The sequence below is a fragment of the Sugiyamaella lignohabitans genome, chromosome C, assembly GCF_001640025.1.
Source record: "Sugiyamaella lignohabitans strain CBS 10342 chromosome C, complete sequence".
Taxonomy (NCBI): domain Eukaryota; kingdom Fungi; phylum Ascomycota; class Dipodascomycetes; order Dipodascales; family Trichomonascaceae; genus Sugiyamaella; species Sugiyamaella lignohabitans.
The window spans coordinates 1,153,492-1,171,373 of NC_031671.1; the positions used below are offsets into that span (position 1 = coordinate 1,153,492).

At 48.1% G+C, this 17,882-nt stretch overlaps 4 protein-coding genes across 4 annotated transcripts; 1 reads left to right on the forward strand and 3 right to left on the reverse strand.

Annotated features, from left to right (window-relative positions):
- Positions 1–2,302: 2,302 nt before the first annotated feature.
- Positions 2,303–3,544, reverse strand: PSA1 (mannose-1-phosphate guanylyltransferase; the record flags this gene model as incomplete). Its single annotated transcript, XM_018881112.1, has 1 exon — positions 2,303–3,544. The coding sequence occupies one exon, from the start codon at positions 3,542–3,544 to the stop codon at positions 2,303–2,305; it is 1,242 nt and encodes a 413-aa protein (XP_018733734.1).
- A 3,654-nt stretch (positions 3,545–7,198) lies between these two features.
- YME1 (i-AAA protease YME1) lies at positions 7,199–9,376 on the reverse strand (the record flags this gene model as incomplete). The annotated part of the gene is made up of 1 exon (XM_018881113.1): positions 7,199–9,376. The coding sequence occupies one exon, from the start codon at positions 9,374–9,376 to the stop codon at positions 7,199–7,201; it is 2,178 nt and encodes a 725-aa protein (XP_018733735.1).
- On the forward strand, positions 8,322–8,600 carry AWJ20_4062 (uncharacterized protein; the record flags this gene model as incomplete). Its single annotated transcript, XM_018881114.1, has 1 exon — positions 8,322–8,600. One exon carries the CDS (start codon positions 8,322–8,324, stop codon positions 8,598–8,600), a length of 279 nt encoding a protein of 92 aa, XP_018733736.1.
- A 7,437-nt stretch (positions 9,377–16,813) lies between the features above and the next one.
- Positions 16,814–17,683, reverse strand: AWJ20_4063 (S-formylglutathione hydrolase; the record flags this gene model as incomplete). The annotated part of the gene is made up of 1 exon (XM_018881115.1): positions 16,814–17,683. The coding sequence occupies one exon, from the start codon at positions 17,681–17,683 to the stop codon at positions 16,814–16,816; it is 870 nt and encodes a 289-aa protein (XP_018733737.1).
- Positions 17,684–17,882: the final 199 nt, after the last annotated feature.

Genomic DNA, 17,882 nt, shown 5'->3' on the forward strand with positions numbered 1-17,882 from the left:
GGGGCTCCGCCCCAGACCCTGGCTGCTCCTCTCGCTCCGCTCGAGTCGGGCTGGTTGCCTGGGCCAACTGTAGCACGGGTACTGCCTCCGGCGGCTGGGGCTCCGCCCCAGACCCTGGTTGCTCCTGTCGCTTCGCTCGAGTCGGGGCTTGGGGGTGCCCGCCAGCCCGGGATCGTCAACACGGGACCCACCCCAACCGACTCGAGCGCAGCGAGAGGAGCAACCAGGGTCTGGGACGGAGCCCCAGCCGCCGGAGGCAGCACCCCAAACCCGACTCAAGCGGAGCGAGAGGAGCAGCCTAGGCCGGAGGCAGCACCCGGAACACGGGTCCGTAATTCATTATGTATTCTACCTATCATGCAAATCAGTCATCAGCTTTTGGGGGTTCTTTTTTTATGTTTCATTTGTTATCCTTAGGCCGTTTGAAGAGCAGGATGTGTGGTTCGGGCGCGTGAGTTTCGTAGTGAACCCACCCGAGACTCTGAGTGATACCCAGGCCACGCCACTCGTCCTCGTGCAGGATTCGTAGCGTGCCGGTGTCCGGGTCAAAGTAGTCGCGGTGGATCACTTTGAGCATGTTCTTGGGCAGAATCACATGTCGGTACTCGAAGTTGTCGTCGCTGTATCTGCTCCATGTTAGTACACGTTTACACGGATTTGGGGTGTGTGCCTCCGGCGGCTGGGGCTCCGCCCCAGACCCTGGTTGCTCCTGCTTCGCAGGAGTTTGAGCCGGGGTCGTCGACGCAACGACTCGAGCGCAGCGAGAGGAGCAGTGGGGTCTGGGGCGCAGCCCCAGCCGCCGGAGGCTGTCCGAAAAACCCCACAGAATCGAGGGCTTACCTGGTGGAGTAGTGGATGTGGTCTTGGAACTCCTCGAGTCGGGCTCGTTCTGCCACCGATAGCATTCGGGGTGGTCGTGTTTGTGTTTTGTCCATCGCTGGTTTGTGTGTGTTGTGTGTGAAGTTCGTGAAGTTCGTGTGTCGGGTACCGTGTACGAGACAGCTAAAGAGTGAGCGTGAGCAATTGAAGCTACGATTGAGACAGAGTCAGTCGCGGGTTCGGGGACCTGACCTATGTTGTTCTAGGTGTTGAGGAGATGGATCCGAGTTCGTTCACGTTCGTTGACGTTGACCTGATGAGTTAGGTTCGTGATCTGGCTGGGATAACCGAGTCGGGTGCCGGTGGTGCTGGGGGTGATTCTGTACGGGCTGCCGCGGGACCAATTCTGATGCTGGTGACAGGAAACAGATCAGCCAGTGAGCCGTGAGTCAGTGAGAGATGAGTGGTAGAGTTACAACGGGAAAAAGCGCGTGACCGTGTCAGGTTATGTCTGTGAAAAGGTATTAGTAGTAGCAGCAATTACTGAGTGAGATCAGACAGGGGACGTGATTTTCTTGCTCGGGTCGATATTTTTCTGGTGATTTAACGAATCCGTGTGAATTTGGCGAGTCTGTCGGTGAGAGTCTATCAGGCTGGCTGTCAAGTGACCGATGATCTGAGCCGTCGGAAAAGCAATTTCAAAATTTTGCTGGCGAGAATCCACTGGAATGTGTCTGAATGCAACCTTCCTGCTGCCAACGGACGGTACGGTACGGGTTCAGGAAGGTTCTTCAGCGGCAGCAGCCGTCGTCGCAGCAGCCCTCTGGTGCAGGCCGGGAGCGGCTGGGGCTGGAGCCCTGGTGGTGCTGGTGCTGGTGCTGCTGGTTCCCTTGGCGGCCTGGGGTTCGGCTGGTGCTGTCGCCGCTGCGAGCTGCAGCCCGGGGCAGGGGCTCACCCACTGGGCCTGGACGGGCTGCTGGACACCCAGTGTCTGCTCTGATGGCGTCCACCCGGTACCCGGAAAAACCCACCACAGCCCCTGTCAATGGCTCGCCAGCTCAAACTCTAACCTGGATCTCGGCTGGTCCGATTAAGTTTAGCGACCACTGCCAAACTCCCAATCCGGCGACGCGTGTGTTTGGTGCGGGTACCGCGTCCGGGTGGGTGGGGCCTGCCTCCGGCGGCTGGGGCTCCGCCCCAGACCCTGGTTGCTCCTCTCGCTTCGCTCGAGTCGGTGCGTGGGGGCCCCGTGTCAACTCCTGCGAAGCAGGAGCTACCAGGGTCTGGGGCGGAGCCCCAGCCGCCGGAGGCACACCCCCACCCTCGAGCAGCTCTCCTGCGAAGCAGGAGCAACCAGGGTCTGGGGCGGAGCCCCAGCCGCCGGAGGCACGGGCTCGGACCCGGGGTCACGGGTCAAAAGAGATCTATGTTATATTTAGGGAACTATGTCAGGGTAGGTGTCGGGGGAAGGGGAGAAGGGGGTTTACATGATGACCTCGTTCTTGACATCGTTCTTGATCTCCTTGTGGGGCAGGACGATGGTGTTTTGCACGTGGACCTCGTCGGCCACGCTGACGTTGGTGGCAAGGATGGACACGGTTTGCATGCGGACACCGTCTTTTTCGGTGGTGGCGGTGTAAGTATTGTGGTTGTTAGGCGAACCCTCAACTCGCGACCATTGGCCTACCTTCGTACCGCTACACAGGATCGAGTGTAGAACTACGCCGTTATCCTTGACTTGCGCGTGCTCGAGAATAATCGAATCCTTGATTCGGGCTCCCTTTCCAATCTTGGCATGAGGTCCAATCGACACATCGGGTCCTAATTTAGCAGACACATCGACCTCGGCAAGTGGATCAATAAACACAGGAGGCACGATATTAGCCGAAGGAGCAGCCAAACCAGGAGCCTTGGGATTTGATTGGAAAAGTTGTTGCAAATACAACGAGTTCACAGCCACAGCAGATCCGGCTTCTTTCACTTGACGCCAGAAATCCTTGGTTTCATACACATACAACTCCTCGCGCTCGGCAAACTTAACAAGCACATCCTGTTCCAAACGCAGGATATCCTGGTCATTCTGGTCTTCCGAGAAGTAAACATGATCATTAGCATCTTGAACCTTCTTTTGACGAGCCTCTTTCATCACCTGGAAAAAGCTCTTATCAAACAAATACACACCGGCATTAATCAAAGTCGAAATGTGTGACTCGGGTTTCTCCACATAATGAACCACTTTCTGGTCCTCGTCGGCTACAATAGCACCAAAGTTATTAGCAATCTTAGCAGGCACACGAGTTCCAAGAATAACTGCTTTAGCTTTCTTTTCCTCGAAGAAAGTGGCCAATTCTTTCAAGGGGAACGACGAGCAAACATCAGCATGGATCACGTAGAAGTGCTGGGGTGAGCCCTTGAGAATCTCGTCTCGGAAATGGTATAAACCACCTGCCGTGCCCATGGCCTTGTACTCTCTCAAATATTTAATCGAGAGGTGGGGGTACTGACGGACGGTGTCGTGGATAAAGTCTCTGAACACATACTCCTCGTAGAAACCAAACAAAATGATCTCCTTGACCGAGGGCAAAGTGGCCACAGCGTCAATAGCATGCGACAACATGGGCTTTCCTGCCACGGGGAAAAGAACCTTTGGGGTGTCCAAACTGATGGGTCTGAACCGGGTACCACGAGTACCTCCTCCAACAAGAATAAGCGCCTTAGTCGACATTGTACTTAAGTTTTTCTGAATTTTCTGTACCTGTTAGATTCATTCTCGACCCGGGTCTGCCTCCGGCGGCTGGGGCTCCGCCCCAGACCCTGGTTGCTCCTCTCGCTTCGCTCGAGTCGTTGCTCACGGTCCCCCAACTACTCCTGCGAAGCACGAGCAACCCGGGTCTGGGGCGGAGCCCCAGCCGCCGGAGGCACACTCAATTGACTTACCACGTGTGTCTACGTTCGTTATTGATTGTCCTGAGTCAAGTTCAAGTGCGTAAAAAACTGTCTGTTTCTACGTCCGTTCACTTCACAGATGGTTCTAGCAATCAATCGCAATCGCATGTTTACTTCCTCGATCTCAACAACGTGTCGTCCGATCGACAGTGCGGCTGCACGTCCCCCTTGACCTGGCTCCTGACCCGGTTCTGTCCGTCAGGGGGAGTCCTGTGTGACTGTGGGGGTCGTTTGGGAGGGGTGGGCCTCCGGCGGCTGGGGCAAAGCCCCAGACCCCATGGCTCCTCTCGCTTCGCTCGAGTCGGGCGTCGGGTGATGTGGCTCGTGTGGGTCGAGGCACAGCCCTGCACTTCCCCGTGTCAGTGCTGTTTGGCGGGGCTCGGTTTCCCCGTTTTCCGGGCCTGGAAACCGCTGTTCTCCGGGGTCTGATGTCTTTTCTGTGGTGAGACGCTGAGGGAGAGCCATTCGTGCCACTTGTAAATACGGGCTTTAACCCCGCGGCCGTTGAACTCTATTCTTATCGTGCAGACTGCATGCACCCAGCATGGACCCTGCGTCCGGTGCCGGGTATGCCTCCGGCGGCTGGGGCGCTGCCCCAGACCCCGTTGTGCTCGCTTCGCGAGCTTTTAGGGGCGGCAGAGTCTGACTACGGTAGAAATGGGTGGTTTGCCTCTTGATCTCACGTGCCCATCTGGGGATCCTGACCCGAGCCCCTCGAGCGGCGACCCCCAACGCCCGACTCGAGCGCAGCGAGAGGAGCAGCGGGGTCTGGGGCGGAGCCCCAGCCGCCGGAGGCAGACACCCAACCCCCAGAGAGCTCTCATAGACCCGGTGAGGCATCTTATCGTGCATAGATTGGAGGTGGGATTGGGCAGGAGGGGTGACGATCGGGGTGGGAGATGTGCAGTTACCGTTTTTGGGGATCTTTTTACCCCTGAAAAACTGCCTCATCACTGCTGCAGTTGGAGATGAGGCACAGCAGTAGAATATAAATTGAGCTGGTTTTCTTTCTTTTGAGGTTTGTTTTTGTGTTTGTGGTAGTTTCAGGTATTTTAGGTTGTGGAAGTTTAAGGGTTTTTTACTCTTTCTTTGGCGACTTTTGTCTGTCACAGAGAAACTTCTTTTTGTTATTGGGCTCGTTACAATTGACGTAAGTATTTGATGTTGATAGGTTTGTTTACTCGGGAAACAATGCTGTCATGTCGAGGATCAGGTTTAAGTTTTGAGGTTGAGATAATGGGAAGTAGGGTGTGAGCTAACAGGGCAGGAGTCCAGCTTGGGTAGCCAGTTTTCAGCAAATAGTTCGACATGGTTAGAAATAATCGCCATTCAGCCAGCAGCTCCAATCAGGCTCGTCCCTCGGACTCGGACATTGAGTGGGTGGAAGATTCCGGATCCGAAACTGAGATGCCTTCTGAACAGGACTATGAAGCTAGGTACTTGGCGCAGAAGTTCACTGTGAAATACACCGACCCTGAAGGAAGCGTGGATTCCAACCAAACTGGCGCGAGGGGGCCCTGTGAAATCATCATTGACCCAGACTTGCCCGCGTTTGATCCCGATAGAGATATACCTGGTGAGGCATTTCGGGAATTGCAAAGGTTGTTTTATAGACTAGAGCCAATCATTTACTGCTTGCGAATGTTGAAAAGAGCAGACAAAAAGTATCCCAGAGAAAATATCACGCCAATAGTTGAACGACTCAGTTTGAAACTAATTGAGCAGGGCATTCTTGATGAATTGGATACTGTTCAGCTGAATAGAGCCCAGGAGACGGCTCCTACCCAAGGGAGAGCAGCCTGGTATATTGAACTTCTTTGGTACGCATTCTTACCATCTTTGAAATCATTTTGTCGAGGAAACGTGGGTGTAATGCTTTGTACGCTAGATTTCATGATAAAATACGACGAAAAAGGTCGCCCTCGTAAGAGAAAAACTCCCTCGATATACGATTTGCCAGAGACTGTGGATACCATTTGTGCTAGGCGTGGCATATCTTTGCCAACCACCTCCATCCTAGGCGATGTTGAAGTCAAAAACTACAGCACTGAGAATGTATGTGATCTTTTTCTATTGACACTAGGTTTGAAAACCAGACGTCCCGCCCTTGAGGTAAATTTTTCTGCACAGTATAATAATGCCGACACAGTTGGCCGTCTTTGGAGAGCTATTGTGGAAACAAAGAGTACCATGTTTGTTACTACTGAACATGTGGACTACGTCCCCAACTTTGTATTGCCGCGAGTCACCCATGGAAAATCTAGAATTATTAAACAACTTGCCGAGACGTACGTATATACCGGATACGCATGTTGTCGGAGTCAAATATCCTCAAGGTACCCACGTCCTCGTTTCGATGATATTCTACAGGATAACTGCTTCAAGTCTCTAGGCACCGATACCGAACTTGCCCAACATATTGTACTTATGCTTGTTTTTATGCTGGTGGAGATCTCTGATAATATTAAGTTGTGCTATGCCCAAGAGAAGCAAGCCAAGCACACATATCAATCACGATATTTTGTGAACAACCGAACATTTTGGTTCTATCAGGAGAAGTCGACCGCCTTTGCCCGGAACGTTAATGACTTTATCACGGACATAAAGGATCCCACCAGCTCCGATAGCCAACGTCAGATATGGACTCGATTTTCGAGCGACACCCAGGGCGTACAAATTACTACCGACCACCGTCTAATAATACATGAGAAAACACGCAAGGTTTTGAGATCAATCTGGTCATACTACTGTAAAATGATAAAGAATGTCAGAACGCCCACTGGCCAGCCTACTGGAGACTATTTCCTGTTCGCGGTTGATGATGCGAACATGCTTTTGACTTCGGAACCTCCACGACAACTCAATACTCGCACACTCCTGAAACTCGTTGCCAGCGAGCTTTCAAAGGAAGACATTTGGCCGGGCCTGCGAACTATTGTAGTAGAATCCCCTTTACCAGGAAGGAGAAATCTATACAATCGCTGACATATCCCCGCAGCTTCGTCCTTCTGTTTGTATTCCACTTGCCACAATAAATCATCAATAGCTATACGCCACGCGGTGTCTGCCTCCGGCGGCTGGGGCTCCGCCCCAGACCCCGTTGCTCCTGCTTCGCAGGAGACTGGGCTCGCCGCTGACTTTTGTCGTCTGCCTCCGGCGGCTGGGGCTCTGCCCCAGACCCCGTGGCTCCTGCTTCGCAGGAGATCGAGGTCGCTGCTGGCTGTCATCAACGCCCAAAGGTTCTTCTTGCCAAGTTTTTGATATGCTTGAATACTTCTTGCCTTATTCCACTCATTTAACGGTCCCGGCCGCTCGCGAAGCGAGCACAACCAGGGTCTGGGGCGGAGCCCCAGCCGCCGGAGGCAGCACGGGAAAAAGCCAACGGACTAACATACATTATTTACGGGGTGGTGGGTTATGCAGTGAGGGGGGACTAGCCAAGTTTGACGCCGGGGCCAGCGAGACCGACTTTGGTGCCGCCTTTGCTTCGCTCGTCTTTGATGTCGTTGCCGCGGACAACGGTGTTGGTGACAGTCTTTTCACGCTCGATTTTGAGGCCCTGGACAACCTTTTCGATCTCGTCTTTGTCCAGCGTCTCGTACTCGAGTAAACCGTTGGCCAGTCGCTCGAGCTCGACGTACTTCTCTTTCAGCATCTCACGAGTTCTGTTTTCCGACGTCACAAGCAGATTGCGAATCTCTTGTTCAGCCAGGTGTCGAGTCTCGGCTGACCAGTCGCTCCAGTTCTCAGCCAGCTCCACAGGTCCGATGGTATCACACATACCGAATGATGTGACCATAGCACGAGCAACTTGAGTGGCGTTCTTCAAATCCGATGAACAGCCCGATGTCACATTTTCAGGCCCGTTGACCATCTCTTCAGCGATCTTTCCTCCCATACAAACATCCAATCTCGCCAGAAGTTCCTTCTTACTTTGATCGTATTTATCCATTTCTGGCAACTGGAATGTGATACCCAGAGCAGATCCTCGGGGAAGAATTGTCGCCTTATACAGACTGGTGGCTCCTGGTGTGTAAAGAGCCATAATGGCATGGCCAGCCTCGTGGAATGCAGTGTTTCTACGAGACTCTTCGGTCAGAACCATGGTCTTACGAGCAGCACCGAGCAGAATCTTGTCCTTAGCCCATTCGAAATGACTCATATCTACTGACACAGCTTTTTGTTGAGAGGCAAAAATAGCTGCTTGGTTGACGAGGTTCATAATATCGGCACCAGAGAATCCAGAAGTACCTCGAGCAATGGTAGTAGGATCAACATCGACAGCAGTTTCAACCTTCTTCATGTGATGCTTCAGAATAGCCACTCTTCCTCGCACATCAGGAAGCTCGACATGAACGATCTTGTCGAAACGACCTGGTCTGGTAAGAGCCTTGTCAAGCATTTCGGGGAAATTGGTGGCAGCAATGAAGATAACTCCTGTTGTTTGGGAAAATCCATCGAGATCGACCAGCAATTGATTGAGTGTTTGTTTCGAGTAAGCATGATCTTTAGGATTACGTTTGCTTCCAATAGCATCCAACTCGTCAATAAAAACAATGGCAGGAGCCTTGGCACGAGCAGCGGCAAACAACTCACGAACACGTTTAGCACCAACACCAACATACAATTCATCAAACTCGGAACCACTCATAAAGAAAAAGGGCACACCAGCCTCACCGGCCACAGCTCTAGCAAGAAGAGTCTTACCAGTACCAGGAGGACCAGTCAGAAGAATACCTTTGGGAAGTTTACCACCCAAACCAGTGAACTTAGAGGGGTCTTTCAGAAAATCTACAATCTCCTCGAGCTCAGCACGAGCCTCATCAACACCATGAACGTCGCTGAACTTGACATTTGACTGAGAACCATTAGCTCCATCGAGCTTGCTACTACCAATATCACTACCAGCTCCTTTAAGAATCGAGGCTGATTCAGTGAAGAAAGTAAGGCCCACAATAAGACCCCAGCCTGCTAGACCCATAGGAATAAGCCATTTCAACCACTTCAAAACAGATGATAGGGCAGTCTCGTTAATGATAATATGAACAGGATCAGTACGAGTGCCTCTACCAACAGGACTATTCAGCACAGAATTGAATCCATCGGGAGTAGTAGTCGAGCCAACAACTGGACCAGAAGGAAAACCGGCTGAAGCAGACACAGCAGCAGCAGCCTGAGCTTGGGCTTGAGCTTGGGCTTGAGCTTGGGCCATGAGAGATCTCTCGATAGCCTCAGCCTTCTCGGTATGACCAATAACCTTCAAAGCCTGGACATATAATGCATCGCACTCTGAGTTTCTACCCACACCAGGAGTCTCATAACGAGACACCACCAAATGAGGGTAGTTAGATGCTAATAAGTTACGATAAAAGTCAGCCTGAACCATAGGATTTGTAAGAGATCTATTGGCAGACTGTTCTTTGATCGATAGTAAATGAGTAGCCGAAGTGGCTGGCGTGCTAGGAGACGCTGATAATGACGATGATGACGAAGTCTGGCTAAATGGAGTCCAGAAAGACCGGATTTGTGACCTGCTCATAACAGCATTTCTACGACCAGTACTAGCTACCATCCGTAGCGGGCCAAGAGCAAAACGACTACGGCTCAACATGACAGTGGTATATGAAAATGACACAGCTAACAGAAACCAAAAAAAAAACAGAAATTAATCAAAAGATAAACAAACCAAAACCGGATCAGATGTTCCGAACCACTTCCTGTTGCTGCTACCTATGAACTATGACCTGATCCAATGATGCCACAACCAAAAAAGCCCAAAAAAAGTACTACAAACAATCCACACAAGTTCCTAGTAAATTATCTCCCTAAATAACCAGTAAATACCCAGAAATATCTGTAAAACCCAGTAAATACTTTGTTTAAACAGACAATCAAGATTTCAGATAATTACGTATGATTGAATCACCGGTGGCGTTGAACACACGAAAAATGCAAATTAAACACAAAATACTTTCTATCAAGTTCTTCTCTCGCAAACTGAACAGACCCTACAAGGTCGTAAAAAAACCTCGAACTCGCTAACAAAAATAGTTGAAGTCACAAGTCGGATTGCGAATGAACGTCAGGTGAACTTTCGGACTGGTTCTTCGTGCTTCGGTTTCCCAACGACGATCCCGAAACCCATTGGGACCTAATTTCTCATCCGATATATTACTCATGCGACCACATCCCATTCCACAAACGAGACCGACCCCAACCCTGCGGGGGGCTGAAAGGGCCGCGCCTCCGGCGGCTGGGGCTCCGCCCCAGACCCCCTGCTCCTCTCGCTTCGCTCGAGTCGTTTTCGCCGACGGTGCCAGGATTCTCCTGCGGAGCAGGAGCCGCGGGGTTTGGGGGAGGGTTTTGGGGGGAGGGGGGAGCTCCAGTGTCACGATTCCGGCTTTCCCATACCTTATCCGTTATCCCCCGACGTCTACCGACTACCTCCGCATGTCAGCCGTCTTCCTGCCGCTCTTCAACATCGCTCCAAATGCATACTTCTACATCTCAAGTCGACTTCGACGAATTCTCTCTCTATAACTTTCTCCTTAATTAGTTTCATATCGAAGCTAATTTCATCTGCTCCACTTCTGTCGTTTCACACTTGTGTCTCCTTGGTCATTTGACCCACGTTTTTTTCATCTAGTAATTACGCATCATTTTTATTCTTCATTTTCTTCTCAAAAATTCTTTTCTATATTTTCCTTTTGTTCTCAATTGTTATATATAAAGAGTACAATTCTGCTCCTTCAATAGTTTTATTCTTTAGATATTAGAACATCTGTTATTATTATAAAAACTTCCTTCAATTGCATTTACTCCCAGTACTTAGCCAACTTTCATAATTTTATCCTGGGGTAAGTGTATATGAATCTTAAACGTTAACCTGATTATTCTCATAATTCTTATCTCTAGATAATGGTTTCGCAAACGACATGGATAAAGTATTCCGAATATCTCGGAAGATAACGAAGTCATAGTTCTCCAGGATAAGGTATTCGAATATCTCGGAAGATAACGAAGTCAAAGTTCTCCATTATCTGCTTGACTTTATAATCAAAACAAGTATCAGACACGCCTGTGCCAGCAACAATACACTTAGCTGGCCTTGGCTCTTCAGCATAGGTCTCACTGAGATTCATGAAACAGCCGTGCATCTTCGGAAGCCACACCTGAGACTGAGCGGGCTTGCTGAGCGAGAAGAAGCATTTCCTGTTCTTCTTGTTCTAGGAGAATGGCGTCCAGGAGTTCGGATTCGTCTTGTATGGACGTGGATTGGTCAGCAGTAGCGCGTGATATCTCTTGTTCGTACTCGTAGTAGTCTTCCGGCCGAGTTATGTGCATTGCTGATTCTTGCTGGAGATTTCGCAGCTCTTCCTGGTGTTGGAGCAGAAGAAACTCGTCGGCCATGGTTTCAAACCCACCTCGCGCTTTTAAAGCCGAGTCTTCGCGACGCGCTCGTAATCTGTCTCTGGCCATCTGCCGACTTCGCTCCTTGGATCGCAGCGGGGAAAACTCTTTCTCTGGATGCGCGACCAGCGCTCGCCGTGCCGGAGAGGGTGAATTACCATGTGGCGGAGTTCTGTCTGTAGAAGAGAGAAATGTCGACATCGCGTGTCATCATCTCTCGTTATCAATGTTGATATTAAGCTCCATCGTGGTTCCACTCGCACTTAACTTGAAATTCGCCGATCGATACCCCGATACAGCGCTGGCCAGTCGCGATACACGCATAATCTCCGATATGCCCCCTGTTTTGAAGGTTTTGGAATGTTTTTCTTGTCGTTACTTTCATATGATGGTTATGACTTATTTGATTTTGCTAGTATATAGCTTCAATTCACACAGTCGTGACTGTACTGCGGTGTCGGGTCTGCCTCCGGCGGCTGGGGCTCTGCCCAGACCTCCGTGGCTCCTGCTTCGCAGGAAGGGGCCAGGGGCTGTTAGCTCTTTCATTTGGTTTGTGGTGTGATACGCTCTGATAACACATAAGCCTGAGTTCTGTTTTCTTATATTTTTGCTCTTTTGACCTGATGTAGTATTTACCTGCAGAAGGCAATGACTTGTGTCTTCTGGAGCAACAATCTCTTCAGCCATCCATCTTCCTTCCTTTATACTTCCGTTTCTCCTTCAAATTATTAAAAGAACCGTGGCTTAATTATATTTGAGGAGTAATATAAACTTTTCATTGGCCAACTATATGTCATATCTTATTTCATGAGGGGTACCTGCCAGCATCTCTCTGTGAAATGCTAAATCATCTACTTTGTCCATAAGTTTCATGTCTTGCACTATTCCGGTCACTTATATTCTGTGCTCTTTCTGTCCATTCACCTCAGGGCTTTTGTATAAAATCCTTTGTCATCGCCTATGAATGCTATGACTTTAGGTCTACTGATAACGTTGGCCGCCGATGCGAGCGTGTCGTCTCAAATGTTTTCTTTACTTTGCCAATAACTAGCTATTAGACTGCAATTAAGTTAGGATTAGAGGATTCCAAAAGATCACAGCCCCATGTCACACAGGAAGCTGTGTTTGACATTATGAAGCGCAAAAAAGTCAAACACGAAATACAAATTTAACTACAACAACACTGGCTGAATCATACTTGAAGATGTAATACGAGACGACTTTGGGATGGTCACGGTCTATCCGCCATGTACTCAACGAGTGCAAAACAATACGAAGTAAAACTACCTGGTGTTGTGCTAAGGGCACTGGTTAGCAGACTTTAGTGGGAACCACCATGTCATAAATTCGACAGCAATTAGACTTATTTGTGATAATGATATTGAAATATTCAATTCCATAAGAAAAATTCCAATATAGATAATAAACGAATAAACAAAAAGATAGCAACAGTCCAAATGTAGTTTTATAAATGACCAGGGATACTCTGCAAAAATTGTCAGGATCTCGATCGGCAATTTAAGCAATGTTCACAAAGGTTATCTATTAGGACCTGCTGCGCTCTTATATGTTTGTTAATCTCTCCAATTCTGTGTATATATCTTGAGCTATGACTTTGTTTGAAGAATCACTTTTATTGTAGATATATGAAGCCTTTTTGAGACATATCGAAGGGAGTGCCACTGGCGTACATACTGCAGGGGTCCATCTCCGTGACGGTGATAGACTATGCGCAACCGATGGTCATGGCTGTGGGAGTAGTTGTATAATATGGGGCTCCCATGCACTAAATTAAATCAGCTATAGTGAGTGAGTTTGTGAGAAAAGTTGAATAATATTGCTCCCCATGCATTGAGTTATATCAGTTATGTCGAGGGTATAAGAGTAATTTGAAGAATATGGGCCTCCCATGCATTGAATTACATCAGTTATCGTAAGGTTATGAGCGTAATTTGAATAATATGGGACTCCTATGCATCGAATTACATTAGTTATCGTGAGGTTATGAGAGTGATTTGAATAATATGGGGTTCCCATGCACTAAATTGAAACAGTTATGGCGAGGTCCTGTGAGTAATTTCGAGAATATGGGCCTTCCGTGCATGGTATTGCGTCAGGTTACAGGTAGTTTTCGTGAAATTTATGCCACAATCCCCCATATCCAACGTAGGGCTTGCATTGCATTGCATAGGTTAGAGTAGTTTCCGGGAAAATTATGCCTCAATACCCCATATAGTATTCCTCACCGCATACATTACATTGCAGTACATCAGGTTACGGGTAGTTTTTTGGGAAGTTTATGCCACAATCTCCCATATCCATCGTAGGGATTGCATTGCATTGCATAGGTTAGGGTAGTTTCTGGGAAGTTTATGCCTCAATACCACATATAGTATTCCTCCCTGCATGCATTGCATCAGGTTACGGGTAGTTTTTGGGAATTTTATGGGTCCAGAGTAGGGATACCAGATTAAGAGTTTCCCTGCATTGAGCCCTTGCAGAAATACGCATTGCATTGCATCAGGTTAGGGGTAGTTTCTGGGGATATTATGGATCCAGAGCAAGGATACCTGAATCAGTGCTTTGCTTCTGCAGGAGCTCTATCTCATTATGCGGTTGTTTACAAAGTCGGCGGGAAACCTCAGAGCCACCCCAGTCCCCAATTATTATAAATATAGGTGTTCTCGTCCCCAATTTCTCGTCTTCTTCTCTATCACATTTTTTCTTACAAACCACTTCTCTCGCAACAAACTTTCTTCTTGATCAACAATGAACTCAATTCTTACTTTTTACTTAATTGGGGCCATCCTCAAACCTTCTGACAACGATGACCTTCCTCATCTCTTGTACACCTTCGGACTCCTTAGTCTTTGGTTTGGGTATGAGGTCTTACCTTACTTGTCTCTTGTCGACTGTTATGTGGTCATTGAACCTGAGTCTAAACCTGTTGTGACTCAAGTTGTCCTGGACCCACCTAAACCTGAACCCGTTAGGGCTAAAGTTGTCCAGGTATCACCCAGACCCTTGACTGAGAAGGAGAAGGTTGAAGTATTGTCTCGGGTTATTGAACTCGGCTATCGTCTTCCTATTCCCGTCGGACCCGTCACTCCAGACCCTCCTCTTACATTCAGAAAGTACTTCAAGAGGAAATTAAGAAGGGTGCGGAAACACACCTTCGGCTATTAAAGCCCCTACTTCACTCAGCCACACAGTAGAGGAACCAACCAGTCTTTAGCAGCAAACTACACCAAAGTGCCAATTTACCACTTCATCAACACTTGCATCCAGTCGAACAACAATCTGGCCAACAACACACTACTTTATCATGACTACAAGTACAACAACATCCATTGAAATCAGGGCCCTCGACAGTGGCGCGCTCCCGCAGTGCGCCTGGTCTTGGAACTTGATTGTGGCTTCCTCTGAGTCGTCACCCTTGGATATCACTTATGGTCATTCCGATCTCTCATCTCATCTGGGTTTTTTTTACACTGGCGCCGCTGTCTGCGGTTCGACATGTTTTCAGAACTCACCTTCAGTGATGCTAGGCTACTACCTGCCTCCATCGCAAGATCGGTTATCAATTCATTCTTTACACAGATTGTTGTTTGCTAAAACTGGCTCTATTATCACACTACTACACTTTGGTCAAATTTCAAGCTGCTCTGGTTTCTCTCTTGGCTCTCTGTTCTGCTCTTGGTCTATTTTCTCTCGGGTCTCTTGGTCTCTGTCTGGTTTTTTTTACTACTCTCTACTACACACTACTACTTCTGTTTGAAAAAGGAAAATTAGAAAACCCTCGCAAAAAAAAGAACTCTAAATGAAAACCCTGAAAAAAAAAACTCTACTCTACTCTAATTGGTCTACTCATTGGTCTACTCTACTCTACTCTACTTTACTACTTCTATTGGAAAAACGGAAAATTTGAAAACCCTCGCAAAAAAAAAGCTCTACTCTCTACTTGGTCTATTCTACTCTACTACTCAATTCTGATTACTTGGCCACTCTACGCCGCTCTACTCTCTACTGCCAGAATCTTCTTTATTCTGATGACTACTCAACTCTACTCTACTGTACTCTACTCTACTGTACTCTACTGTACTCTACTGTACTCTACTCTACTCTAATAGAACTTATTTATTACTATCGAAATCTCCTCCTCGAATACCTCCGGTGTTCGGGTTATTTCAAATGTATCACCGAAAAGGTTCCTAGAGAAGACCATAGTGTGATAAACAGATACCCAGCAGCGCCATATTCTTCAGAAGCCGTGACTAGCCCATCGCTAATCACCTACCATACCCCTACAGCGTAATGGTGATAACTAGGGGTTGCAAGTCTAGAAGGGACTTTCAGCAGCTCAGGACTGAATTTTACCAATAGGACCGCCTACTGCAAGGTACAATCAAATGTCCGCTATAGAAAGGTCAAATCTGTTAATAATATGACCAAATTCAAATTCAAAGATAGCCAGTCAAATGACCACATATTCTTTAGAGTCTTTTAATACAGTTTCAATGAGACCTCTGTCTGTCTTGTGACCCAATAGTCTCATCAATACACCATGCCGAATAACCATATGTTAATGACAGCCTATAGAGTATCACTCGCATTCTAGAAGATTGCTTGATATTATCTGAGAATCAGAGATAGACATGCAGTAATCTGTCGAGAGAAATGACCATTATTGCTCGAAATCAAGGCAGTTATTCTTGGGTCACCCAATATCTGATAGAGGCACACACAGTTTGGGAGTCTCGTTTCCTGAAGTTATGTCTACATTGAATTCTGAACGTTCCGCAGTTCGCAAAGTTCGATATTCGTAGATATAGGCCGCTAACTCCAAAAGCAACAACAGCAAGCAAATTGCTGATGATAATAATTGCTGCTGTGTCCCAGGTACTTGCCGGGAGGAGACTGTAAATTCTTAATTAAAACGATAACAAATGAAAGACCTTTGACAAGGATGCTTATATCCTTTTTGAAAGCTTTTCTACCCCAAACTCATATTATGAAAATTGAAAAATATCAGTCGCAGCAGCCCGTGACAGTTTTGTGGTAAACCAGGGTATATGCAGGGTCCAGATCACCATCTGTGCGGCTCAATAGAAACGAGACAGGAATCAAGGTATGTAGTCAATATCACTCTATTTGTTTGAAAACTGCTCTTACAATTATGAATAAGCCAAAAGGTGGTTTAACAAGAGAAAGCTTTTGCATCTTTTCGTCAGTGTCGGTTATCGCGAGACTTTCATGCGAATGCTATAGCAGCCTATTCTATAGCTATCTTCTAACCGAAATCTTACCGACCATACCTGATATACTCAAATTCCAAGCCCAACTCGACCACATTCTGCGGGATACTACAGGTTTAGACATCATAACTGTCCATTCAGATCTCCAGCATGTTGCACTATCTTGCATCGATGAACCACGAAGAGCGAGCAATTGAGTCTTCGACATCTCTGACAAACATATAAAGACAAGTGTGATTTGATTATTATACCGTTATTAAGGGAAAAGATCCCATTTACCCGAAGAAAACAGTCCCAGCAACTCCTGCGAAGCAGGAGCCACGGGGTCTGGGGCGGAGCCCCAGCCACCGGAGGCAGACCCCAACAAAGAAAACATCTGTTATCTAAAGCAAGTACTTAGCAGCGTGCTCGACGTGGTCCTTAGCAAAAGAAGAGATAAAATAGTAAGAATGGTCGTAGTCGGGCTGCAGACGGAGGTTGACTTTGCCTTTGTAGTTAGCAGAGTCGTTAGCAGCCTCGACAAGATTTTCAGGTAGCAATTGCTTGTCCTTATAGAACTGGTCACCGGTACCGACATCAATAAGAATTTCAGGACTAGGACCAGAGTACTTTTTAATTAGTTCCGTTGCATCGTGCTCGGCCCATTTAGCCTTGTTTTGCTCGCCAAAGTAGCCAGAAAAGGCCTTGATACCCCAGGGAGCATTGATAGGATTGCTAATGGGTGAGAATGCAGACACCGACTTGTATTTACCAGGGTTTCGGAGGAACAAAGTCAATGCACCATGGCCACCCATAGAATGGCCCGTGATCGATACCCTATCCGCATCCAGTTGAGGGAACTCCTCGAACAAAGCCTCGGGGAGCTCACTCACAACATAGTCGTACATGTTATAATTGTCGCTCCAAGGTTTCTCAGTAGCATTGATATAAAAACCGGCTCCAGACCCAAAATCCCAGCTATCATTCTCCCCAGGATGGTCGCTTCCTCGAGGCGAGGTGTCGGGATACACAATAGCAATTCCATGCTGGGCAGCAGCAGACTGGAAAAAGCCCTTCTCTGAGCAATTCTGAGGGGTACAAGTCAATCCAGACAGGAAAAACAGAACAGGAACCTTCTTCTTCCCATCAACAGCAGCTGGAGGAAGGAACACATTCACGTCCATAGCCGACTTGAGCACCTTCGACTCATGGTTTAACTTCAGCAGCTTTCCACCACAACTGGCAATTGTAGAATTCGTCTTAAACCCAGCCATTTTCACTCTTCTCCTCAATCACAGATCCAGCTTCCAGAATATAAGCTCTCCAAACCGCGGAAACTCCCTTAGCAAACTAACATCTCACTTGCGATCGCTAGCCACACCTCGTGCGGCTCAGGATCCAGGGTCCACTTCTAAGGGGGATCTGCCTCCGGCGGCTGGGGCTCCGCCCCAGACCCCGCTGCTCCTCTCGCTT